At 38.9% G+C, this 24,299-nt stretch overlaps 1 protein-coding gene across 1 annotated transcript in view; it reads left to right on the forward strand.

Annotated features, from left to right (window-relative positions):
• Positions 1-24,299, forward strand: part of Psn (presenilin) — a 228,676-nt gene that overhangs the window by 177,515 nt on the left and 26,862 nt on the right. Inside the window, exon 8 of the mRNA XM_090376534.1 lies at positions 23,769-23,960. Coding sequence (XP_090232660.1) covers positions 23,769-23,960 — 192 coding nt within the window. The remainder of the gene's footprint in view (positions 1-23,768; positions 23,961-24,299) is intronic.

The raw sequence follows: 24,299 nt of genomic DNA on the forward strand, positions 1-24,299 counted from the left end.
TCTGTTCCTGGTAAAATAATGGAGTCACTGGTTAAAGATGCATTGCAGGATCATCTAGACAAGACTGCAGCAATAATTCAGACACAGCATGGGTTTGTTAAGGGAAAGTCTTGTCTGACAAATTTGATAGGATATTATGATGTGGTTACAAAGGAACTGGATGCAAAAAATAATTTTGATATCATATATTTGGATTTCAGGAAAGCTTTTGACACTGTTGCGCATGGAAGACTATTGTACAAATTGGAGCAGAATGGTATTAAGGGTAAGTTGCTACAATGGATAAAAGGATGGTTAAGTGGGAGAAGACAGAGGGTGGTAATCAATGGGTGCTGCTCTTCTTGGGCTGATGTTATAAGTGGGGTCCCACAGGGTTCGGTGTTAGGTCCACTGTTGTTTTGTATATTTATCAATGATATTGATGAAGGTATATCAGGCTTAATGTCGAAGTTTGCAGATGATACAAATGTTGGCAGGGTTGTTAATGACAGTAATGGCAGTGTGCTACTGCAACAGGATCTGGATAATTTGGGCAGATGGGCTAAGAAGTGGCAACTGAAGTTTAACCTTGACAAATGCAAAGTACTGCATATGAGTAGATGTAACCCCAGAGAAACGTACCAATTGTGTGGTACTACACTTAAGGTGGTAGAAAATGAAAAAGACCTGGGAGTAATTGTGCAGGCAGATATGAAGTTTTCTGAGCAATGCAGACAGGCTGCCAGGGCAGGTCATGGGGTTTTGTCAATGATATATAGGAATTTTTCTAGCAGGGAAAAGTAGGTGATTATCCCTCTGTATAAGGCAATGGTCAGGCCAGGCCTTGAGTACTGTGTACAGGTCTGGAGGCCTCATTTTATGTAGATTTACTTGAGCGTGTACAGAGAAGGGCAACAAGATTGGTGAGGGGAATGAAGGGATCCTCTTATCAAGAGAGGCTTAAGTTCTGCAAATTGCAGTGGCTGGAGACTAGGCACCTGCGCAGTGATCTGATTGACGTGTATAAGGCCCTGAATGGGTTCAGCACGCTGAATTCTGATCGGATCTTTCCACTTGTTCAGATTACGAACCTAAGGGGGCATAAATTCAAATTAAGAAAGGACAGATGTAGAATAGATGTGCGGAAATTTGCCTTTAGCCAGCAGGTGGTTAATTGCTGGAACAAACCATCTGTCGTTGTGGAAGTTGATAGGTTGAATAAATTTAAGGAGGAACTGGACAGGCATTTGGAGGGAATGGTGTGATTTTTTTTTTTTTTTTTTTTGGCTGATGCTGCATAAGCTCATACACTTGCTTTCTTGCATCACATGCCACTACTACTACTACTATTTCATTTCATTTGGTCTTGTTACCTGTCATTCTAAAAAATTGAGAACCAACTATTTATTTTCATAGGACATTATATGAATAAAGTTCATATTTGTAGAGTACTTTTAAACTATAATTCAATCTATTAGTTAGTCCTAAAGTTACATGAAATTCAGAGGGCTCTGCTTTCTTTGGTTAATAATTATTTATTTAATTTATTTAGTCTGTCTCTAAATTATCTGAACTGATAGGGTGCTATTGTCGCTATTTGTTTTATAATAGGTAACGTGCTCAAATAATTGATTCTTTTTACTTAGTACTGAACAGGATGGTAAGCTGCATATTCCTATTTATTTTTTGTTGTAATTGGTTATTCTTAATTTAACTGTTCTGTATAGATGGTCTGCAATTTATTACTAAATTAGATAGAATGAATTATATTAATTATTATAAATCTTCCTACAAATGTCAATTTATTTAAATATTCCTACGTTTGGTGATAGTCATTTCTTTTATTTCCTTATTATCTACAATTGTTATTCTATATTTCTTCATTATTGTAATCCTGTATCTGTTCATTAAATACCTTCCTTTAACCCCCTTATAGTTATACCATGATCCCTTACTAAAGGGTCGGGCAGTTACCCTCCCGGTATATATATCCTAAGTAGCATTATAAAAAGCTTTTTTTCTTTGCTTTTCACTTTTTACTTTCTAACCCTAAATTTTATACCTCAAGATCTATTAGACTAATTCGAGGGAAATTGAGGTACTATTACTATATTTATTCTTACCTCCTTTCTCCTTATGTCGGCATAAGCTTTCTTTTGCACATGTATAAAAAAATTTAAAAAAATCACCACAACTGAAATGAAAATTATGGTTGGCACTCCTTTTTTTTCTGTATTATATTCTGTATATTCATTTCAAAACTATCTGTTGGGCTAGCTGTTATCTTGCCTGTTTGCTGTTAAAGTTTAGCATAAAACACCTTTATGTTTATTATTTGGACCTAGTTAAACAGGCAGATAACAATCAGAAAACAGCCTTGCTAATTATTATTGGGATATATTGAATGGGGTTAGCCCTTGAAAAAGTTCCATTCATTGTATCCGAATATTAATAATTAGCTACATAATCATTTTATTTTATTTTATTTTATATGTTTATATTATTGTTAATTATATGTTTATTTCTAGGGTATAGCAGTGTAGACCAGCAAAGGCTATCTTAGCCTTTATAGGTTCTTTTGGCCTTATGGCCGCCGACCGGGCTAGCCGAGTGGGTAAAGTACCTGCCTGGCAACCCAAAGGTCGCGGGTTCGATTCCCGCCTTGGGCTTGGATCAAAGTACTGCAAAAACCTTGGGAGGTGCAATATGGCCACAGAAGCCGATATGCCAACAACTATCAAATCAAATCAAATCTAGCCTTATGGCCTGCAGAGTACTTTTATGCCTACGTTTTAATACCTACATAGTACCAATTATACTCTTACCATAGTAATTATATATATTTGTCCAGAGGATAGCATTTTCCTTTATTTATTTTTGCATTATACTTATACATAGTTTATTTTTTATTAACAAACTTCTTTTATTTGCATTAACACATCTTTTCGTTCATATAGCTTCCTATTGCTGTCACAGGCACTCCCCATCCCACACACACTAACTCAGAATAACATCCAAAAACTCTTAAGGCCATCAGAACATTTTCATTGACATAGGGCATATTGCTTACAGCAATTCATCATGCCACAATTCATGAAGGGTGTGGCTGAGCACTACAATTTAGTTAGCACACATAAAACAACCTGAAGGCAGGAATATGATCTCTTTTTCAGTCTGACCCCCACAGAACAAGCAGGAGGTAGGGACCTATTCGCATTTAAGCTGATACATACCCGTTGGGCTTTGTGTTGCCCATCCTGTTTGCTGATTCTGACAATTTTACAAAATTTAAACTTAATACATATTACCATTTCACATTTATTTTCTTTACAATTACCTAAGAGTTAAACTCAGGCAAAACTGGTATGGGGACAACAGAAACGGGTATGTATGAGACATTCTTTTAGTCTGGCTATTGTCTGCTTAAAGCCCCTGATGAAGTAGCAGACTGATGACCAAGTGGAAGAATGTTATATTCACTATTCTAAATTCTGTTTTCCTTTGCATTCTGTTATTAGCTTTCACCTTTAGAATATAGACCATTCAGACTAAAGCTAGTTTTCTTTTACTAACTTATTAGTTTGGTCCTTATATGCCTAATTCCATACAGATAGATATCATATAATAAAATTAACTAATATATATATATGCAAGGTGGAATTAATAGATCTGTTAAAAAAAAATGTGAAGGTGGAAGTGTAAATTACACAAAATGCCATAACTAATAGAAGGATGTAGTGTATAGTGTGTTCGTGTCTAACTGCACCTGGGGTTTCTCCCATCTCCGCGTTGCTTTCATTGTGGGTGTAACAGTTCACTGTAAAGGCCAGAGATTTAAAAGTGTATGGATTTTGTAAGTGTAGTGTTGTGTATCGTTGTTCTTCTGGCCATTTAGCCACTAGGCCCCTGCTGGGGCCCGATGTTGTCCACATTGGGCCCCCAGCAGGGCCATTCAGACTAAAATTACTGGGTACCTGGTCTGCCTCCATGGGGGCAGACCAAGTACCCAGTAATTTTAAATTTTCACTCTGGCAGATCCTGCCACCTAATTTCCTGAGATTTCAGTGGCTGGGACCTAAAAAAAATAAAAATAATAAAAAAATAAATAAAAAAAGGGGGGGTGGCAAAACACTGGAAAAGTAAGGCCAAAAGAGGTTTATATTAATGCGGTTTAATTTTGGACATTGTTGAATTTTGACATTGTGTGGGGTGTACGCCGACAGTTTAGGCAGAGTGAGGAAAAAGACAGCAGTATGGGGACGATAGAGAAGGCAACCCCAAAAAAAAGTCTGTGGGGCAGGTCCAGGCCCCACCAGGAGAAGAAGGGGAGGCAGGGGAAGCGAGGAGACAGACACCCCCCCCCCCGGGCCTAGGAAAGGGGATTTATAGGGAACTGGATTAGGCACCTAGTTCGAATCACCAGATGGCACTTGATGGGATTTCAGTGTGTCAGTTTCCTTATCTTCCGCTGTGCGTTAATGGAACTTCTCTCTCAGTCGAGGCTCCAGTCAGTGATTCAAAGTTGCGTCGTGAGTTATGGGTGGTACTGTACAGTTTTCAAGTTTGTGTCCGTGGAAGCGCCCTGCATCGGGTGAACAATTCTTGAGCAAAGTGCGTGAAGGCAACGTAGTCTTTGGAGTTATCGTGGACGTGCTGTAAGGTAGGTAGTGGATTTTGGTGAAGAGAATACATCTGAAGTCCTCATAGAGCTCGCAGTCATACATTAAGTGGCTCCAGCTTTCTGAGGAACCACAGTTGCATAGGGGGTCATCAATAATGCCTAGTTCTTGTAATTTCCCTTTAATGGGCCCATGGCCAGTTAAGGAGAACGTGCATGGAGGCCTGGGAAGAACCATTTTGGCATTTCCTGATAAACCCTAGTAGTGTCGGGAATGAACTTTCTCATAATCTCTCCTTTAGAGGAGTTGGTCCACCTGGATTGCCAAGTTTAATTTTTTGTGTAATCCATGATGGCTACAGCTTTGCCCTTAGAGAGGTGATATAGCAACCCCGCATCTGACGACCTCAAGGTCCAGGGGTAGCACACTGGCCAGCACCTGAATGGCGTGGGTGCTAACCGTGCACACTGCCCTGGTAATGGTCAGTAGCATTGCTCGTATTGTTTCAATCTTTCTGTAATTGACTGCTGTTATGGCCTTCATGTACCAGATTCCTGCTGCATACGTGGTTATTGGTACGAAAATGGCTCTGTAGTATATGGAAAGAGTTCGTTTCTTCAATCCCTAGTCGCGGCGAGAGACTCTGTTTACTAGTGAAGTGTAATTACAGATCTTTTTACGTAGATACGTCAGATGAGGGGTAAAGGATAGGTTCTTGTCCAGGATTATGCCTAGATACTTCATTTCGGTGGCAAGCTTGCCAGTTCTGCCCTGTATTTTTAGTTGTGGAGGTCTCTGGATGTCCAGCATTCCTTTAAGAAGTATGGAGCAGGTTTTGTCCGATGAGATCTGGAGGTTGTGCTCATTAGCCCAGTTCAGTAGGGTAGCAAGTGCTCTGTTTCCTATATCTTCCAGCTGTGCTCTGTTATCGGCTTCCAGGGTAAGGATCAGGTCATCTGCATATGCCTGAGCATTGACTTTTGCTAGGTTGGTAGAAAGAATTCGTCTAGGATGATGTTCCAGAAGAGGGGCCCCAGCATGGACCCCTATGGGCAGCCCCCTGTAGATTGGTCGGGTTATCTGGTTGTATGGTGTTCTGACAGTTATGCTGCCGTTTGAGAGATAGCTGTGGATGCAAAGATATAGGTTTTGGGGCAGGTTTGTGGCTCGAAGTCTACCCAGGACGCTTGACCACCAGAGTGAGTCAAAACACCCCAGTGAAATCAATTGAGATTGCAAGGAAATATTTCTTGGTAGAGCTTTTGGTGGTTGTGACGATGTTATCCAGGGCGTCCACAGCTGACCATCCCTTCCTGAAGCCATACTGGTTTTGTGACTGGAGATTTGCATTGACATAATGAGTTGTTATTCTGCTATGTAGGTGATGTTCAAAAAGTTTGCTAAGGCAGGAGAGAAGAGCAATTGGGCAGTAGGAGTCTGGTCTATCTGGCGGCTTGTTTGGATTTTTTAGGATCAAGCGTCACTTGCTACTTTCCATGCACTTGGGAAATATCCTACTTGGAGACAGTGGTTGAAGAGGTCCAAGATAGGGTCTGGGGTATATTCAATTAGTTTCTTAATAATTTCTGGCTCGAGTTTGTCCAGACCAGGTGACTTACACGTCCTAATTTTTGCTGCTGCTAAGTTTAGTTCCTCTAAAGTAAATGGTGGTTCCGTTGTTTCTGTGCTGTAGTCATCATTTTCTCTGCATAGCAAGAGAGCTGTTGGGTTGTTACCATTGCCGGCTGCTTAAAGATATTGCATCAAGAATATTATTTATCTAGCTGGTCCAGGTGTTTGTCATACTTCCCGTTGGTATTATGATTGACGGGATAACTTCTCCTCTAGGGAGTTTGTTGGTGGTAACCTTATATACCACCCCCCAAGGGTTTTTATTTCCAACTGAGGTGACAAGATCTTCCCATGATTTTTGTTTTCTTTTTCTAATTAGAACAGTATACTCATTTCGGATGTCCCTATATTGTTGTCTTAATTCTTCAACCTTATTGGCAGGCCAAGATCTCCTGGCACGCTGAAAGATTTTCCTCTTCTGGTTCACCTCCTGTCAAAGATTCTGCAACTCTGCGGACCGCCAGGGGACAGCGCCTGGTCTAGGATTAATTTTCTTCATTGCTGTGTCACACGCACTAGTAATGAGGTTGGTAACAGTTTGCTGGTGTAAGTTAGGGTCATTTAGCCTAGGATCATCTGCTGGTAACTGGTGGAAGAGTCCGCACAGGGTCTTTTGAAAGAGGGCCCAGTCTGCCTTATCGACCGCATACCTCTGTGTCATCAATCATTGGATCGGAATGCGGGCAATGGAGCGCTTCATTTCAAAGGTAATGGTCCGGTGATCAGAGGTGGTCCAAACCTCCTGGACCACCCAGTTCAGGAGGTAGCCTGACATTGATTTGGTAGCAAGGGTTACATCTACGGAAGTCTCCCACAGGGTATTGGAGAATGTAGGAAGATTGTGAGGCAGGTTGAGGATTAACAGTGGAATTAGCCAAGCATTAGCATTAGTAGAGGCATATAATGCAAGAAAGCAAGCTTATGCTGCATCAGCCAAAAAAGAAAAATCACTCCATTCCCTCCGAATGCCTGTCCATTTCCTCCTTAAATTTATTCAACCTATCAACTTCCACAACGACAGATGGAAGTTTGTTCCAGCAATTAACCACCTGCTGGCTAAAGGCAAATTTCCGCACATCTATTCTACATCTGTCCTTTCTTAATTTGAATTTATGCCACCTTAGGTTCGTAATCTGAACAAGTGGAAGGATCCCATCAGAATTCAGCGTGCTCAACCCATTCAAGGCCTTATACACTTCAATCAGATCACCGTGCAGGTGCCTAGTCTCCAGCCACTGCAATTTGCAGAACTTAAGCTTCTCTTGATAAGAGGATCCCTTCATTCCACTCACCAATCTTGTTGCCCTTCTCTGTACATGTTCAAGCAAATCTACATCCTTCCTAAAATGAGGCCTCCAGACCTGTACACAGTACTCAGTGTGGCCTGACCATTGCCTTATACAGAGGGACAATCACCTCCATTTCCCTGCTAGCAAAATTCCTATATATCATTGACAAAACCCCATGACCTGCCTTGGCAGCCTGTCTGCATTGCTCAGAAAACTTCATATCTAACTGCACAATTACTCCCAGGTCTTTTTCATTTTCTATCACCTTAAGTGTAGTACCACACAGTTCGTACGTTTCTCTGGGGTTACTAATACCCATATGCAGTACTTTGCATTTGTCAAGGTTAAACTTCAGTTGCCACTTCTTAGCCCATCTGCCCAAATTATCTAGATCCCGTTGCAGTAGCACACTGCCATTGCTGTCATTAACAACCCTACCAACCTTTGTATCATCTGCAAAATTCAACATTAAGCCTGATATATCTTCATCAATATCATTGATAAATATTCAAAACAACAGTGGACCCAACACCGAACTCTGTGGGACTCCACTTATAACATTAGTCCACGAAGAGCAGCACCCATTGATTACCATCCTCTGTCTTCTCCCACTTAACCATCCTTTTGTCCATTGTAGCAACTTACCCTTAATACCATTCTGCTCCAATTTGTACAATAGTCTTCCATGCGCAACAGTGTCAAAAGCTTTCCTGAAATCCAAATATATGATATCAAAATTATTTTTTGCATCCAGTTCCTTTGTAACCACATCATAATATCCTATCAAATCTGTCACACAAGACTTTCCCTTGACAAACCCATGCTGTGTCTGAATTATTGCTGCAGTCTTTTCTAGTTGATCCTGCAATGCGTCTTTAACTAGTGACTCCATTATTTTACCCGGAACAGAAGTTAAACTAACTGGTCTGTAATTACTCGCGTCACGCTTTGTTCCCCTTTGTGAATTGGGGATACATTTGCACATCTCCAGTCCGTGGGAACCTCCCGAGTCCAAGGATGCTCTCATAATTATGGCTAAGGGTTTGCTTAGTTGCTTTTCCGCCTCCTTTAATATAACTGGATAGATCCCATTCACCCCAGGTGCTTTTCTTATGTTTAACTTCAACAATTTCTCATCCACTTTGCTCTCAGTTATTACAAAATCGTTAAGTATCCTGCTACAAATTGATAACCTTCTGCCATTTTCAAACCTTAATAATTCCTCATGTGTGAATGTAGATGCAAAATACTCATTGTTTGTTTGCTATCTGAGCAGGATCATCAATAGTCGAACCATCAATGTCAATTGGACCAATCAGATTCATTCCCTTCCTTTTAGAGTTTATATAAGTAAAGAAATCCTTGCTGTTTTGCTTAGCATCTTTTGCCAAGGATTTCTTGTAATCTGCCTTCACCTGCCTAACCTACTTTGTGACCTGATTACAGAGTAGCTTATATCTGCCATAGGCTTCTGAGTCGCTTGATAATTTATATGCATCCCATGCATTTTTCTTCTCTGTTATCAGTTTCATTAGTTCATTTGATAACCATTTAGGCCTAAACCTTGAACAATATTTCTTAATAGGTATGAAAATTTTAGTATCATCCACGATTAATTCCTTGAATGCTTCCCACTTAGAATTTACTGTTGCTAACATCATCAGTTGATCTCACTGTACAGAATTTAAAAACTTTCTGAGACCACTGTACTCACCTTTACGGAAGCAAAAACCCTTTCCTTTACCACTGATTGTAATTAAATCTTTAAGTAAATCCCACATCAGTACACTGTGATCACTGCCACCTAGTGGTTCCTTTATCTGCAAATTCTTAATACACGAATGATCACTGCTGATAACCAGATCAAGAGTATTACTCTCTCTGGTTGCCTCTCGAACATGCTGCTGCAGAAAACAATTATCCAATAAATCCACAAAATTCTGACTAGTGTGTGAGTGATCAACCCACAAGTTCCAGTCAATATCTGGGAAGTTAAAATTCCCCATTATAAGACATTCCGATTTACTAGCCCACTCTATTTCTCTGTACAATTGTTCATTGTACTCATTCGTGTCATTATGCCTATAACACACTCCTACTCTTATTTTTGCTTTCGCAGTGCTTATGTCACACCAAACTGACTCAACAATGCACTGTTCATCTATATCAACTGGGTGCACTTCTTTTGATTTTATGTTTTTCTTAATTAACAGCATAACATCTCCTCCCTTTCTATCCTTTCTGTACAAATTGTACTCCCCAAATTCCAGTTCTGCATTCCTTATATCTGTGTGATAACATGTCTCTGCTTTTGATGTCTTGACCAACACTTCAAATTCATCAAATTTATTTACTATACTTCTAGCATTGGTATACATGCAAGCATACATGCTCCTATTCCTAGTTACCCTAACACATCCCATATACCCACCTATTTCACGATTGCCATCAGTCCCTGAAACCCCCAACACCCCTCACTCCAGGTCGCTACTTATTCTAATAGAAGTTGTGCAAGAATCACCTTCACCTCTGCCTGCGGCTACTGTTAAACTATTAGTCCTTGTATCCCCCCAAGCTAGCAGTTTTCCGACCCACCTAACACTGCCTCGATAGCATCAGCAAATATTCTTGCACCCTTTCTATTTAAGTGTATCTCATCCCTGTAGAAGCAGTCTCTCCTGTTAACAAGTACAGACCAGGCTGAAAAAAATTCTATCCCTTGAGCCTTGCACAATCTTTCCAGTGCAGAATTGATCGACAAGGCTCTCATCATATACTCCCTTCTATAGTGTCTGGGCAGAATTGCAGACACTTTCAAATTCAACCCTAATTCCTGGCTTTTTTTCAACAGTGACCTGTACTTTTTAAGTAATTCTGCCAGTCTGCTACTCTTAATATCATTAGTGCCAAAGTGTACAACTATATCACCTTTTGTGCCCTTAAAAGATGATATCCACTCTGCAATGTCATCAACCTTTGCTCCTGGCAGACATACCCTGGTCCTGTTCCACCTATTCTTTTTTCAAAAGCATGTTCCCCGTTTCCCTGAAAATGGTCACCAACAACTACTAGCTCCTGTGGGACCAGCGCATTCTGCCTTGGGGGTTGCATGATGACCAAGTGCAAGCTCTGGCGTTGATGTGGGCAGCTGAGAGCCTGATGGGCCCTCAATTTAGATCGTTCGAGGGCATCCACCATGTCCTTCAAGCTCTCATATAGGCCCATAACAATGCTGAGTTGTCGCCTGATTTCCTTACACTCCTTACATCGCACACACACAAAGACATCCCCCATGGCAATATCATGTTCCGTTCCAGAGAGTTCGGCAAACATTTCTCAAGTTGCACATTTTTTTAGGCTGTGCTGTGTTGGAGAATCGCCCTCCCCCTCAGTTCTCCCCCTAGTCACAGCACTCCTGCCACTTTGTCTATCAGGGCCAAACAGAAATGCAAGAGTTATGAGAATTTCCACAGCATCAGCTCTGTGTGAATTCACAAATAAAATACGCTACAGACATCCATTTAACAAAAAAAAGCAGTTTTATTCTTAAGTGGGTGAATGTATGTGTCCATTTAGATTAATGTATTGGGAGATTTCCCTTACTTGTTTCCAGTTTCCAGCAGCAGTTGTGCTATCCTTTAACCAGAAGACCATGCCTCTGTGCCTGCCTGGTTGAGTGTAGGCTCCAGCTTATCCACCCTGTATTTTTACTTTTATTTGTTTTATTTTATTTGGTATTTTGACATAATTTTTTTTCTTAATTGGCAGTTGGTCCCTCTTCAGAATCACTTGTTGCAATTTCAACAATTTCTTTAATGTAGTATAGTGTTTAATTTTTTAAATTATTTTTTTTGTACTATGCTTAATTTACACTTAGTAATGATATTGAATCAAGTGTTAAATAAGTATAGAGATCATTATTACATCAGAAAGAAAGTAACTGAAATTTTCATGATTATTTTTGTTATTCTGATTTTATTTTTTTATTATAATTTCACTAATGATGTTGGGAAGTCAAAATAAAGAATAAATATTTAAAAGCATTTATATAAAAATTTTCAATTTTACATAACTTCAAAATTCCATGGACAATTCACTGTAAAGCCAGACTCCATCTGGAAACTCTCTATTCAAAGCACACACAAAAGGATTAAGAACTAGTAAGAGAGATTCAAGAAGTTCTAGCTATTTGTGTAGAGAAGATTTGTCAAATTGTAATCAGCAAAACTGATTAGAAGCTCCATTCAATGGATAATTAATGACAGGAGAGAAATGGTGGTTGAATCGCACAGTTTTTTTTTTTTTTTATGAAAACCCCAAACATGAGAGATATTAGAACCTATAGTACTTAGTACCATCCATGGGTTGCAGGTTGGGATGATGAAAGAAGATATTGGTTAACATCAGACTTCAACTTCTGTAGATTGTAATTTTCAGGAAATATGTATGAAGGAAGGTTCTTCCAGAAAACGGAAGTTGAATGAATAAATGAGGAAGAAGAAAAGTTGGTTCTGTGATTTTGAAGTTGGACAGTGAAAGGATGTTGACTGGTTGTGGCATATGTTCTGACTGCTTTGAAAGAGAGAGCCAGAATTATAGAAGCCAATTCAGAAGAACAGTGTCCATGGAAGTGTCTATAGAAAAGGCATGCAGCAAAAACAGAATGTCTATGAGACAGAGTGGAGACTCTGTTAGAGATAAGTCATTAATTAACCTAACTGCCCTCTTTTGAATGGAGTCTAGAAACCTCAGAGAGGTTTTGGGGGGCACCCAGGCCCAGATGTGGGATCAGTATTCCATGGTAGGAAAGATTTGCAATTTGTACAGAGTGAACAGCTGTTTGAAAGAAAAGTAATGCCAAGCGTGAAAGAGAAACCCCAGTTTTTTAGATGCAGAGGAAGCAATATTTGTAATGTGCTTATGCCAAGAGAGAGATTAGAAGTCAGGGTAATCCCCAAAAGAGACATATCAACTTGTCTAGAAATCGGAGTGTCACCAAAGGTAAGCATAGGAGCAGAAGAATCCTTTTTGCGAGATATAAGACAGGTCTCAGTTTTAGAAGGATTCAAATCAACTAATTTATCTTTGCCCCACTCTCCAGTGGGGCAAAGATAAATTAGTTGATTTGAATTTAAGGAATTGGTAGTGGATATTTGAGAAGTTGAAGCTGTTTAAGCAGGGCAGGGTTTCTCAAACTGAAGGTAGAATGCAATTTGCTATCATCAGCAAAACTATAGATAGAATTTCTGGTCAATGGAGGAAGGTCATTAATATACAGGAGGAAAAGAGTGGGAGAAAGAACTGAACATTGGGGAACACCAGCATTAGTGGAGAAGTTAGAAGACAAAGAGCCACCTACCATCACCTGCAGTGACCTGTCAGATAGAAACCCAGATATCCAACTACAAAAAAAGTTGGCAAACCATAACATGGAAGCTTATTTACAAGATCTTTATACCAAACACGATCAAAAGCCTTTGAAATGTCAAGAGCAACTGCTTGAGCTTAACCAAACGTTTCCATTGAATTTGTCCATTGATGGGTAACATATGCCAGAATATCACCAATGGATCAACACTGACAGAATCCATACTGGCAATCTTTGATCAGATGGAAGGTTTCTAGATAGTTTAATAGTGCGGTTAACTGATTTCTCCATTACTTTAGAAAGAGAAGTAATAATTGCAGTGCGATGATAATTGGATAGGATGGATTTTTCACCCTTTTTAGGAACTGGCTAGATATGAGCAAATTTCCAAGCAGAAGGGAAAAACAATTTGGAATAAGGAAGTGAAAAAAGGAAACATAGAACAGGAGTAAGTTCAAGAGCATAAGTTTTGAGAACAAATGGAGAAATGTCATCAGGGCTCCGGAGCTTTCTTAGCATCAAGGTTCATCAAAATCCTTTTGACAGATGACCACAGGAGCCATTGAATGGAGCATACTGGAAATGGTGGGAGGTGGTTTACCAAGATCATTAATACACAAGTTGGAAGAAAAATAGGATGCTAGCAGGTCAGCTTTATCTTTGACAGAAGTGGCAATAGAACCATTTGGTTTTGACAGAGGTGGGAACAGAGATGGGCAAAAGTTGCAGCCGATAGCTCTGGTAAGAGACCAGAATGCTGGGCAATTGGACAAGAAGCAAGTTTTCTACTCTTAGCCTGTTCAAAATCTAGTTTAGACTGATTAATAACTGCTTTACACTTGTGGTGAGCTCTGGTGTAGACAGAAAATGAAACTGAAGATTTGGAAACAAGCCAATTATGATATGCAACATTCTTCCCTTGAACAGCCTTAGCACATTTATTGGAAAACCAAGGTTTGGATAAAGTTAGAGATTTTAAGGTGGAGTGCGGAATAAAAGATTCTATCCATACTAGAATAATTTCACTGACACGATCTGAGAAAACATACTGGGAATAGTGGGAGCTGGTTTATTACTCTTTCAAAATCAGGTTTTGAAACAGTAATCCTACCAATGAAAAGTAAAAATCTAACAGATCATACCATTTTTCATTCTTGTAATGCCAAACAACATGAAGTTGGGAATGGTCATGAGAGAAAGGCTCCATTGGAGAAGAGGCCATCACCAATCATGATCTGAGGTGTCTAGAGGACCACTCAACCCAACGGTTGTTCGTGAGTAAAGAATGGTTGTTCGTGAATAAAGGATCAAGTGTGTTGGCTGTGCGGTAAAATTGTCTGGTATTCTGGTAGGTAAATGAACAATCTGTGTGAGGTTGTTAGTAATGACAAAAGCCTAGGCATCTCGAAGAGCTAGAGTTGTGAACATTAAAATCACCAAGGCAAATTACCTCACTCTTAGGAAAGTTGGACTGGAGAAAGTAAAGTTTCAAAGACAAGAAGTCAAAGAGTCCGAAGGGATTATTGGAGTTGGGAGAATGATAGAGGCAACAGATGAATTTGACAGAATGTGGTAGAGAGATTTTAAGCCAGAGAAGATTGAAAAGAGGAGATTCCAAATTACTAAGTCTCAGAATGAACATATGCACAAGTACCACTGTATCAGAATGAACATATGCACAAGTACCACTGTATCAGAATGAACATATGCACAAGTACCACCGTATCAGAAGAGATTTTAAGCCAGAGAAGATCGAAAAGAGGAGATTCCAAATTACTAAGTCTCAGAATGAACATATGCACAAGTACCACTGTATCAGAATGAACATATGCACAAGTACCACCGTATCAGAATGAACATATGCACAAGTACCACCGTATCAGAATGAACATATGCACAAGTACCACCTTTGAAGCAAAAGGAATCATACAGCAAATTATTTGGACAACTGAGCTAAGCAGTGGTTGAATAAACTGATAACTGAGATTCTGTCAGAAAAGTACATGGGTTTTGGCAGATTCTAAGTGAAAATAGACATCATTGAGATTATAACTGAAACTACATATATTTGTGAAATGAACGAGGAATTGTTTGGGAGATTTAGATCTTTTTCCAGATAAGTTGCTCTACTAATTTGACAATTCATTGTGTAATAAAAAAAAAAGATGGGGGAACATACTATATGCAGTAATGAAATTTTTTGATATGGCTTACACATGGTAAAAATATACCTAGCTCTTTGACACAACGTGGCCTCGACAATGTCCCCCACATGCACACTACTCAGACTTCCTCCATGTACTATCTAGTAGAGTAGAGGCAGCAAGATTACACAGTAACCAATCTGGAAGCCTCCTAGAAAGTAACCAATAACTCCAGTCCAGTGTACTAACTAGCAGCCTGCCTGTGAATGCCATTTTAGAGCTGCACTCTTGAAATGTAAGGAAGATTGGATCTCACCATGATGTCCATCATAACCTCAAAAGACATTAATCATACTGCATGATGGAAGAGATGGGGGGGTTATCGGAGCTTAGCTCTGGAGACTAAACACGGGTTCCGCCACTTCAAGGCACCTCCGTAGCCAGGTGGGCAGGAGCGGAAGTGCATAGCACACGCTTCTTGATTAGACCGGGGTTCGAGCCCGTGACCACCAAATACAGAGGATGCGGAAAGGTCAGGGAATGACCACCGCATATCCTCGGAGCAATATGGCCTTAGTTGCTAATGCTCCTAAAAACCAAACAACAACAACAGCACTTCAAGCCTCCAATAAGCAAGGTTGTGGTATTGCATCAGTTGATAAGAGTCATCTACCACCTAGTATTGCCTGGTAACACAGAGGACCAGCATTCCTTTGTGTGATGTGGTGTGGACACCACACCTCAACACCTGCTTACATTGGTTTGCACCTGGGTGGTCACCCTCAGTGTGCTAGGTGCCATATTTCAGGACTTGCACATGGGGGTCAAGCCTCCAATAAGCAAAGTGGTGGTATTGCATCAGTTGATAAGTCATCTACCACCTAGTATTGCCTGGTAACACAGAGGACCAGCATTCCTTTGTGTGGTGTGGTGTGGACACCACACCTCAACCCCTGCTTACGTTGGTTTGAACCTGGGTGGTCACCCTCAGTGTGCTAGGTGCCATATTTCAGGACTTGCACATGGGGGTTATACTCAATGTTACTAACAGTCTCACCATCGTGAAGGTGCAAGCAGAGGATTAGTCTGACACAGACCAACCAGCTTTCACCGAAATTAGGTCCACTTGACTTGAGTGTCACCTGAATATCAGTTCCATCAGTGTTTTAGACTCCCAGGTATCAAGCACAGCTTGGCATATCTGAGAGAATGTCTACGACAAGTTGGGGAACTACAGCATTAGTTGAACCATTAAAAGACTGCTATCCCTATTACATATGTTAGGGATATTAATGAATGTTAGTGAATGGTTAAACAAACTGGCTACTCTGTTGCAAAAATTAAAAGGCCTTTATGCCAACATGATAAAAAGCCTTGGAAATGTTGAATAGCCATTTTAATTTAGTTCCAGAATTTTCCATGAAATTTGTTACAGCTGAGTAACATAAGCCAAGATATCACCAGCAGACTGGTGCTAATATAATTCATTTTTGCAGTTGTTAATCAAATAGAACAGCGGGTCCGCAAACCCCTGGGCATCTGTATACCAGTTCCAGAGGGTAACGTTCAGAAGATATCAAGTAATATGTGTTTATTTTCTTAAAAAATATACTGATGCAATTAATGAATTTTGTTATAGAACATTTATCATTTTCGATAACAGTTAGTAGATATATTTGTATTCATATTTCAAATTATTCATTCTATGTAAATAGAATAAAAATAAGAATAAAGTTGAGTTGTTTCACACACAAAACTTTGAATTTTCTTTTTAGAATACCCAGTGTTCGTGTGTGTGTGTGTGTGTGTGTGTGTGTGTGTGTGTGTGTGTGTGTGTGTGTGTGTGTGTGTGTGTGTGTGTGTGTGTGTGTGTGGCGCGTGCGTGTGTGCGCGTGCGTGTGCACAGCATATATACACAAACATTGAGCCATAGTGATGAAGAGGTTGAAGAAATGTATACCGAAATTGAGAGACTTCTAGATGAACAGAAAACTCACTACACCATTGTTATGGGGGACTTCAATGCTAAGATTGGAAAGAGACAAAACAGCCCAGAAAGAGCAACTACAGGAAATTTTGGAATTGATGAAAGAAATGAGAGGTGAAAGACATGTGGAATTTGCAAAATCCTAGGAATGTCAGTAATGAACAATTTTTTTTCAAGAAAAGGGTGAACAGAAAGAGGACATAGAAGCACCCAAATGGATTAACAACTAATGAAATCGACTTCATCCTTACTAATAGAAGATATATCGTGAATGATGTTACCATCCTGAACAAGGTAAATGTTGGAAGTGTTCACAGAATGGTAAGATGCACACTTGATATAGATGTAAGAAAAGAAAGGAAAAAACTGACTCGAGTAAATAATATGAAGATCTTTGAGATAACAGAAGAGGAGAAAAAGCAGTATGTACTGGAACTTAAGAACAAGTTTGAGCTTCTGCAGACTGTGCAGGACCAAGATATCGCTGAGGAATACTGCAACTTTCTGAAAGTGATAAAGCCCAAGAAACCTATAGGTAAAAAGAAATCCAAAGAAGAAAAAATTAGTCAAGAAACACTTGTCGTAATGAACCAAAGAGGACAAATGAAGAGTAAGATAAACACTAACAAGGACAAAATTGAGTATACTGAGTTTCCAACAAACCCCCTCCCACCATACTTTTCCTTTAACCCATGCACGGCACTAAGTACTATAGGTTTTGGTATCTTTCGTGTTTGGGGTTTTCATAAAAAAAAAAAAAAAAAATTCCAAGCCATTAGAAAGAGACTCAGAGAGGACATAAGAAGATTTAACACAAGAAAAGTAGAACAAGCATTAAGGGCATACAACCGACTGAAATGAGCAGTCATGAGCAATAATACAGAAAGACAAATGATACTGAAACTGAAGAATAGCGATAGTGTACTTATAAATATCAAGAGAAGGCATAATTCAAATAGCAGAAGACTACTATAGAGAATTATACAAGGAGCGAGGGAATGATGCCAGCAGTGGGGAAGATGGATTGCAAATTAGTAACACATACAGCATATCCAATATCCTTCCTGATGAGGTAGAACATGTATTGAAGAAAATGAAGAATCAGAAAGCCCCAGGTGAAGGTGAAGTTACTGTAAAGTTGTTAAAAATGTGAGGAAGAGACATGATGTAGAAACTGGCAAGACTCTTCACAAAATACATTAGGAAAGGTGTGATGGCTAAGGAATGAAATAATGCAATCATAATTTTGCTGCATAAGAAAGGAGATAAATTGGAAATTATAGACCAATTAGCTTGTTGTCCCACATCTACAAGTTGTTCACAAGGGTCATTACTAACAGATTAGAAAGAATACTTGATGAGAATTAACCGAAAGAGCAAGCTGGCTTTAGGACAGGATTCTCAACTATGAATCACCTTCATGTAATATTGCAGCTAATGAAGAAAGCAAATGAATATAAAACACCATTATGCCTGGCATTTGTGGATTATGAAAAGGCATTTGACTTACGGAAGAGAAACTTGGGCACTCACCAAAAGAATGGAATGAATTATATTAGGAATCAGACCGTTAGATAAGAAGAGAAACACATGGATTAGGCAGCAAACACAAGTAAAGGACATCCTTACCAGAACTAAACAACTGAAATGGTCTTGAGCAGGACACATAGCTCGAAGATATGATGACAGATGGACTATGAAAATAACAGAATAGTACCCAATAGGAGCTAAGAGAAAACCTGGAAGGCAAGAACAGAGATGAACAGATGAAATTCTGTTCATTTCAACAGATGAAATACATGTAGTAAATGGATGGCCATTGCACAAAACAGTAGTATAAGTAAGAACAGTAGTATAGGTAAGAATAGTTTGAGAGTGAAGGAAAGAGAGATTACAGAAGTACATAGAAGGGGGGGAAATATATGTATAGGGGTCCGCAAACTTGTTTTGATTTTTGAAGGGATCCACAAATCTCAGTAGTTAGGAACCGCTGAAACAGAAGGTTTATATTTGAAGTTAACTATTTATCCTGACTTCTTATTTAGAATGTTTTTTAATTATAGAAGTAAGGGTGGTTTTTTGTTTATTGTTACGTAACGAAAAGTAAAACTGAATAACCTAATTTATTAATTTGAAACATGACAAAAATTTATAACAAAAATAAGATTATTTTAAATATTTACATAGTAAACATTTGATGGCCACTTTTAAAGCAAAAAATCTGGCTGGTCAAATAGAGCAGAAAAAGATAATATGGGACAGCTACACAGTAATGAAAAGTACTGAAGCTTACAACAGGTTCAAGTTGATGTGTAACAATACCACAAATTAAGTTAGGGAGGCCTACATATCAGAAAGCACTACGAGAGCAAAGAATGGAGACAAGGAATTTTTCATGTATGTGAATACAATGAAGAAGAAAGCTAATCAAATCAGACCCTTGTGCACTAGGTGTGTCTTAGATAACCCAGCTGATGTTGCGGATGAATTGAATGGGTACTTTGCATCAGTTTTTACTGACAAAAGACCTTACATGCTGAGAAGAGGCTGCAATTGTTTGTTTATTAGAAAAGATGATTACAGATGATTGTTTATTAGAAAAACTTTTGAGCATAAAGGCAAGTAAGGCTCCCAGAGTTGACGGCATATATACCCTGTAGTTTTGAGGGAAAACACGAGGGAGTGTATTGAACCATTGAGGTTTATGAGGGCATTGTTGGACTCAGAGGAGATTCCTTTGGATTGGAGAAGTGCCAAGCATATCTCCAGTACATAAGTGTTTCTAAGAGCAAAGTTGGTAACTACAGACCAGTCAGTCTGACTTCAGTGGTAGGAAAAATCTTAGAGGCAACAATTAAGAGTGCAATCCGGGGACATTTTGATAGATACGGCTCTGAAGGACACATAACATGACTTTGTTAACTTGGAGAATAGCAACCCTGAAATAAATTATACACTTGGTGAGGTTAAATTAAAAACAGTGGAGGAGGAAAAGGATATGAGAGTTACAATATGGGCAGACATGAAATTTTTTGAACAGTGTAAATAGGCAGCCAGGAAAGACTGTGGTGTCCTATCAATGATTTATTGAACATTATCCTATACAGATAGGGAGGTCATAATCTCACTGTATTGTAAGACCACATTTGGAATACTGTGTTCAAGTATGGGGATCTCATTTGAAAAAAGACATTGAACTTCTTGAAAGGGTCCAAAGATGGGCAACCCGAAAGGTGAGATCTGGGACTCAGATCTCACCTTTGAGCTTGAGAACCAGGCACCTTAGAGCTGATTTTATTGAGGTGTATAAAACTCAGAGAGGAATTAATAAAATGGATCAAAGTGGAATTCTCACTGTTATAAAGAATTCCAATACTAGGGGTTCATAAATTCAAATTGCAGGAGTTGAGGTTTAGATTAGATTGTACAAAGGTTTCTTTTAGCAAGCTAGTTGTTGATTGTTGGTACAAGTTACTATCACAGGTAGTTAAGGCTGGCAGTTTGAATAAATTCAGAGGTCAACTGGATAGTTACGTGTGAGAGGTGGGAAGCATATAATTTGTATTTTCTTATTTACTTGTGTGTGTGTGTGTGTGTGTGTGTGTGTGTGTGTGTGTGTGTGTGTGTGTGTGTGTGTGTGTGTGTGTGTGTGTGTGTGTGTGGGCTTTTTTTTTTTTTTTTTTTTCCAGTGCAGCAAAAGGCTGCAGCTTCCTTATATTATATGTGAAATACTATTACTATTACATTCATCATGAACAGTCAAAATTCACTGATACTTAGTGCAAATAATTTCAACTGTGGTATGTTCCTTGCAGACAGTTTTATGGCAGTTACTGCATACAATAGAATGTTTTTTGTTCGCTTAAGATTGTTCAATTCTTCACCTGCTTGAAGAATCTCTCTGGCGGCACTGCTGTTTCAGAAGGTATGGCAGATTTTGAAAGTGTTGCTGGCAATTACACAGACTCAATTTGAAAGAGAACAATAGTGGTAATGATGTAATGAAAGCATCCAGTTGTCATCCTTCTTCTGTTTCAGAAGATGTTCGGCACAAAATAAAAACATTTAATAATTTTCATAACTGAGAATCATAATGCCTAAGACCATCTAGTGATGAACCCACACTTCCATTTATGGAATTATAACAAAGAATCATGCCAAGCTTTTGGTAGTCCTGATCTGCCTTATTGTATTTGCGAGTAGTACGAAAGTAATGCCTCTTATATTTTTACCTCAGAAAATTTAATTCGTACAACTATGCCTTTTACATCAATTAATCCTCAAATCATTAATAAACACACTATTGTTTTTCCACAGTCACCATCATTTTCTATGCATTTCTGCCATCTCTGAGTCAGGTCCTTATTCTTGCTCCGGAGGGCTTTGCGAACACAGTGCTTGAACTGGTCTTTGTCCGCAGGATGGGTTCACGGTGTGCATCCTTCAGCAGGCCAAAGAAGTGATAGTCAGAAGGTGCAAGATCTGGGCTATGAGAAGGGGTGGAGAAAAACAGTGCACCCCAGTTTAGCAATGGACTCCATTGTGCACAGACTGGTGTAGGGTCATGTGTTGTCATGGAGAAGAGCAACCTAAGATTTTTGTCCGGTCGAACTCTATTGATGTGGCCTTTCAACTTTTTCAGCATTTCCACGTATCGATCTGAGTTGATTGTGATGCCACACTCCAAGAATTCCACAAGCAAGAACCTATCTTTATCCCAAAACAGTCACTGTGAGTTTACCGACAGTAGGCTGTATTTTGAACTTCTTCTTGCACGGTGAATTTTGGTGGTGCCATGCCATCAACTGTCTCTTCATTTCAGGGTCATAATGGTGAACCCAGTGTACACAAACCATTGTCATGATCATGAGTTTTTGCCTCACAGAGACAGAAAAATCTTTATCTCATACATGTTTGGTTTGCTTTTCATAAATATTTAAAAGTCACATTTTTTCCTCTGAATCCCACCAACATTTCATCTATTGTTAAATACAGTGGATTCCGGTTATTTGGACCACCAGTTAATTGGGGCAGCCGTTTATTTGGGGCAAATCTTGAAAAACAGAACCCAATCAAGAAAATAGCCAGGGTTTACTTCGCTTAATTGGGACAACGTGTCGTTTAATCGGGGCAGCACTGGAGATTACTCTACGATTGTCTCCAACCATACCACGTGGTTTGGTCAGATTTCTGGAGGTCACAACCATAAAACAATTAGCAATCACCATTTATTGGACTTTTCTGTTAGTGAAATCTATCATAAACTGATAGTAAACTCGATCTTATTGAATTTGCGATAATACTGACAGCTGGAATTCTGTGGGTTATTATGGTAAAATGTGTTTACACTTCCATGGAATCTTCATTCCTATTTTTAAAGCTTCGTAACTTTTACTCCGTTCTCACTTGCGTGTATCGTGGTACTTGCAATTTGTGTGCGCCATGTTTTTTGTTATTGATTACTTATCTTTTTACTGTTTTAAATTTTAACCCCCACGAACAAATGTTAGTGAACAGAACTGTCAGCTAGTTAGTATGTACATATTACAGTACGTATTAATTATTCCGATTTTCACGTATCATTTAATTTTTTAATTGGTAAGGTAATAAAGGGTAAATTTGTGCTTAATATATCTTTACTTTTATAGCCTGTGGATAATATCCCTCTGTTTTCGCTAATTAGAATCGCTGTTTAATAGAATTAAAATTCAATTCACAAACGTGATCACAGTGACCGGCGCTTACTACACATCGTATAGTGAATGGTACTTTACTATGGTGAGTCCATCGTAACGTGATTTGATTGTACAGTGAACCAATTGTAAAGCGGGGGTCTATCCGCTTAAATGGGCCAAAATGCACTAGTCCCGATGTGTCCCAAATAACCGGAATAGTATTTGGCAGGTAGATAAGTCTTTTGACCAATTCAAATATGTCTCTTGTTGGGCCCCTGCTCTGTTATGGTTTCTTTGATTTCTTGATGAAATGCTATCAGATTGCTTCAGACACATAGCAAAGAAAAAAATATTTTTGCTGACATTATTCCTTAAAACATATCCTTGTCCATTTAATGGAACTGGTAGAGATATATTTATATATTAATGCCTTCACAACAAGTTGCCCTGATATTGCATAGTGTGGAGTTATACTTCATAACTGGGTTGTCACTTATTGTAACACCAGGATACCTACCCGTCCACCGATGAGAGGCTAAAAAGCCTTGAGACGGTGCCATCTGGGTGGTGGTGGTATCCACTGAGAATAAGTAACATTAGTCTTCTCCAGTAGTGAAGTGTTGTTTATTTGAGGTAGTGCAATATATAAGGGCAACTCATTGTGAAGGCATTCATAATGAGATATAGCAAAAACGATGCCATTTCAGTGATTTACTACAAATTAAGATGATGATATGCACTAACATGTTCGATTAGTGAATTTTCTGTAGTGTGAGGCTTTCAGCCCTAAAACCTTTTTAGTCTTTATAAAGCATTTTTTAAAATGTACACTGCACTTTATAATACTGACATATCATTTGAGATAAATTATTATATACGTTAATTTTATCTTTTCACTAAATTCTAACTTTAACATATTGAAGTTTTTAATCCATTTAATAATAAGTGAAGAGAATTGTGCATATTATTGTAGCTACTTCTATCTTTGGCCATTTTATTGAGAGTTAGTATTTTTATTTTGAATTATTACTTATAATGAAAGATATAAAATGAATAAAAGCAATTGTTCTGATAGATGTGTATTGCAATAACACTGAAAATGAACCTGAAGCAAATGAACCAGACAAAATAGGAAAAGGTGACGGTATTCAAATCAGACAACCAAGAACAGGCTCTCACAGCTGTAGGCAGCGGAGCAGCTCTAGACGGACTGGTGAAAATCAAACTCCACCACCACAGACTGATACGCATGCAGAAGAAGAAGAAAGTAAGTTACTTCGGTATATTAGTAGTAATAGTGGGAAATGATGGAAGTAAGCATGCTTATAAAGAATTGGCCAAAATGTGGGGGGGGGGGGGAAACGCTCCCATATTATCAGTCCATTCTCTCCAGTAATTTATCTAATTCTTGAATTTATTTAAACTGCCCACTTTCATAACACGGAAGTTTATTCCAACAACCAGTTACCCACTGGCTGAAGGCAAACCTCTATACAAGAAATGTTTGCAGGATGGTTGCAGGACAAATTATACAAATGTATAAAATGTCCTGCAATCATCCTTCCTCAATTCATGTGTAGTCTCAGCAAGAGAAAGAATGCCATCA

This window comes from Mastigoproctus giganteus, chromosome 6 (assembly GCF_048544385.1).
Source record: "Mastigoproctus giganteus isolate SK-2022 chromosome 6, ASM4854438v1, whole genome shotgun sequence".
NCBI classification, from domain to species: domain Eukaryota; kingdom Metazoa; phylum Arthropoda; class Arachnida; order Uropygi; family Thelyphonidae; genus Mastigoproctus; species Mastigoproctus giganteus.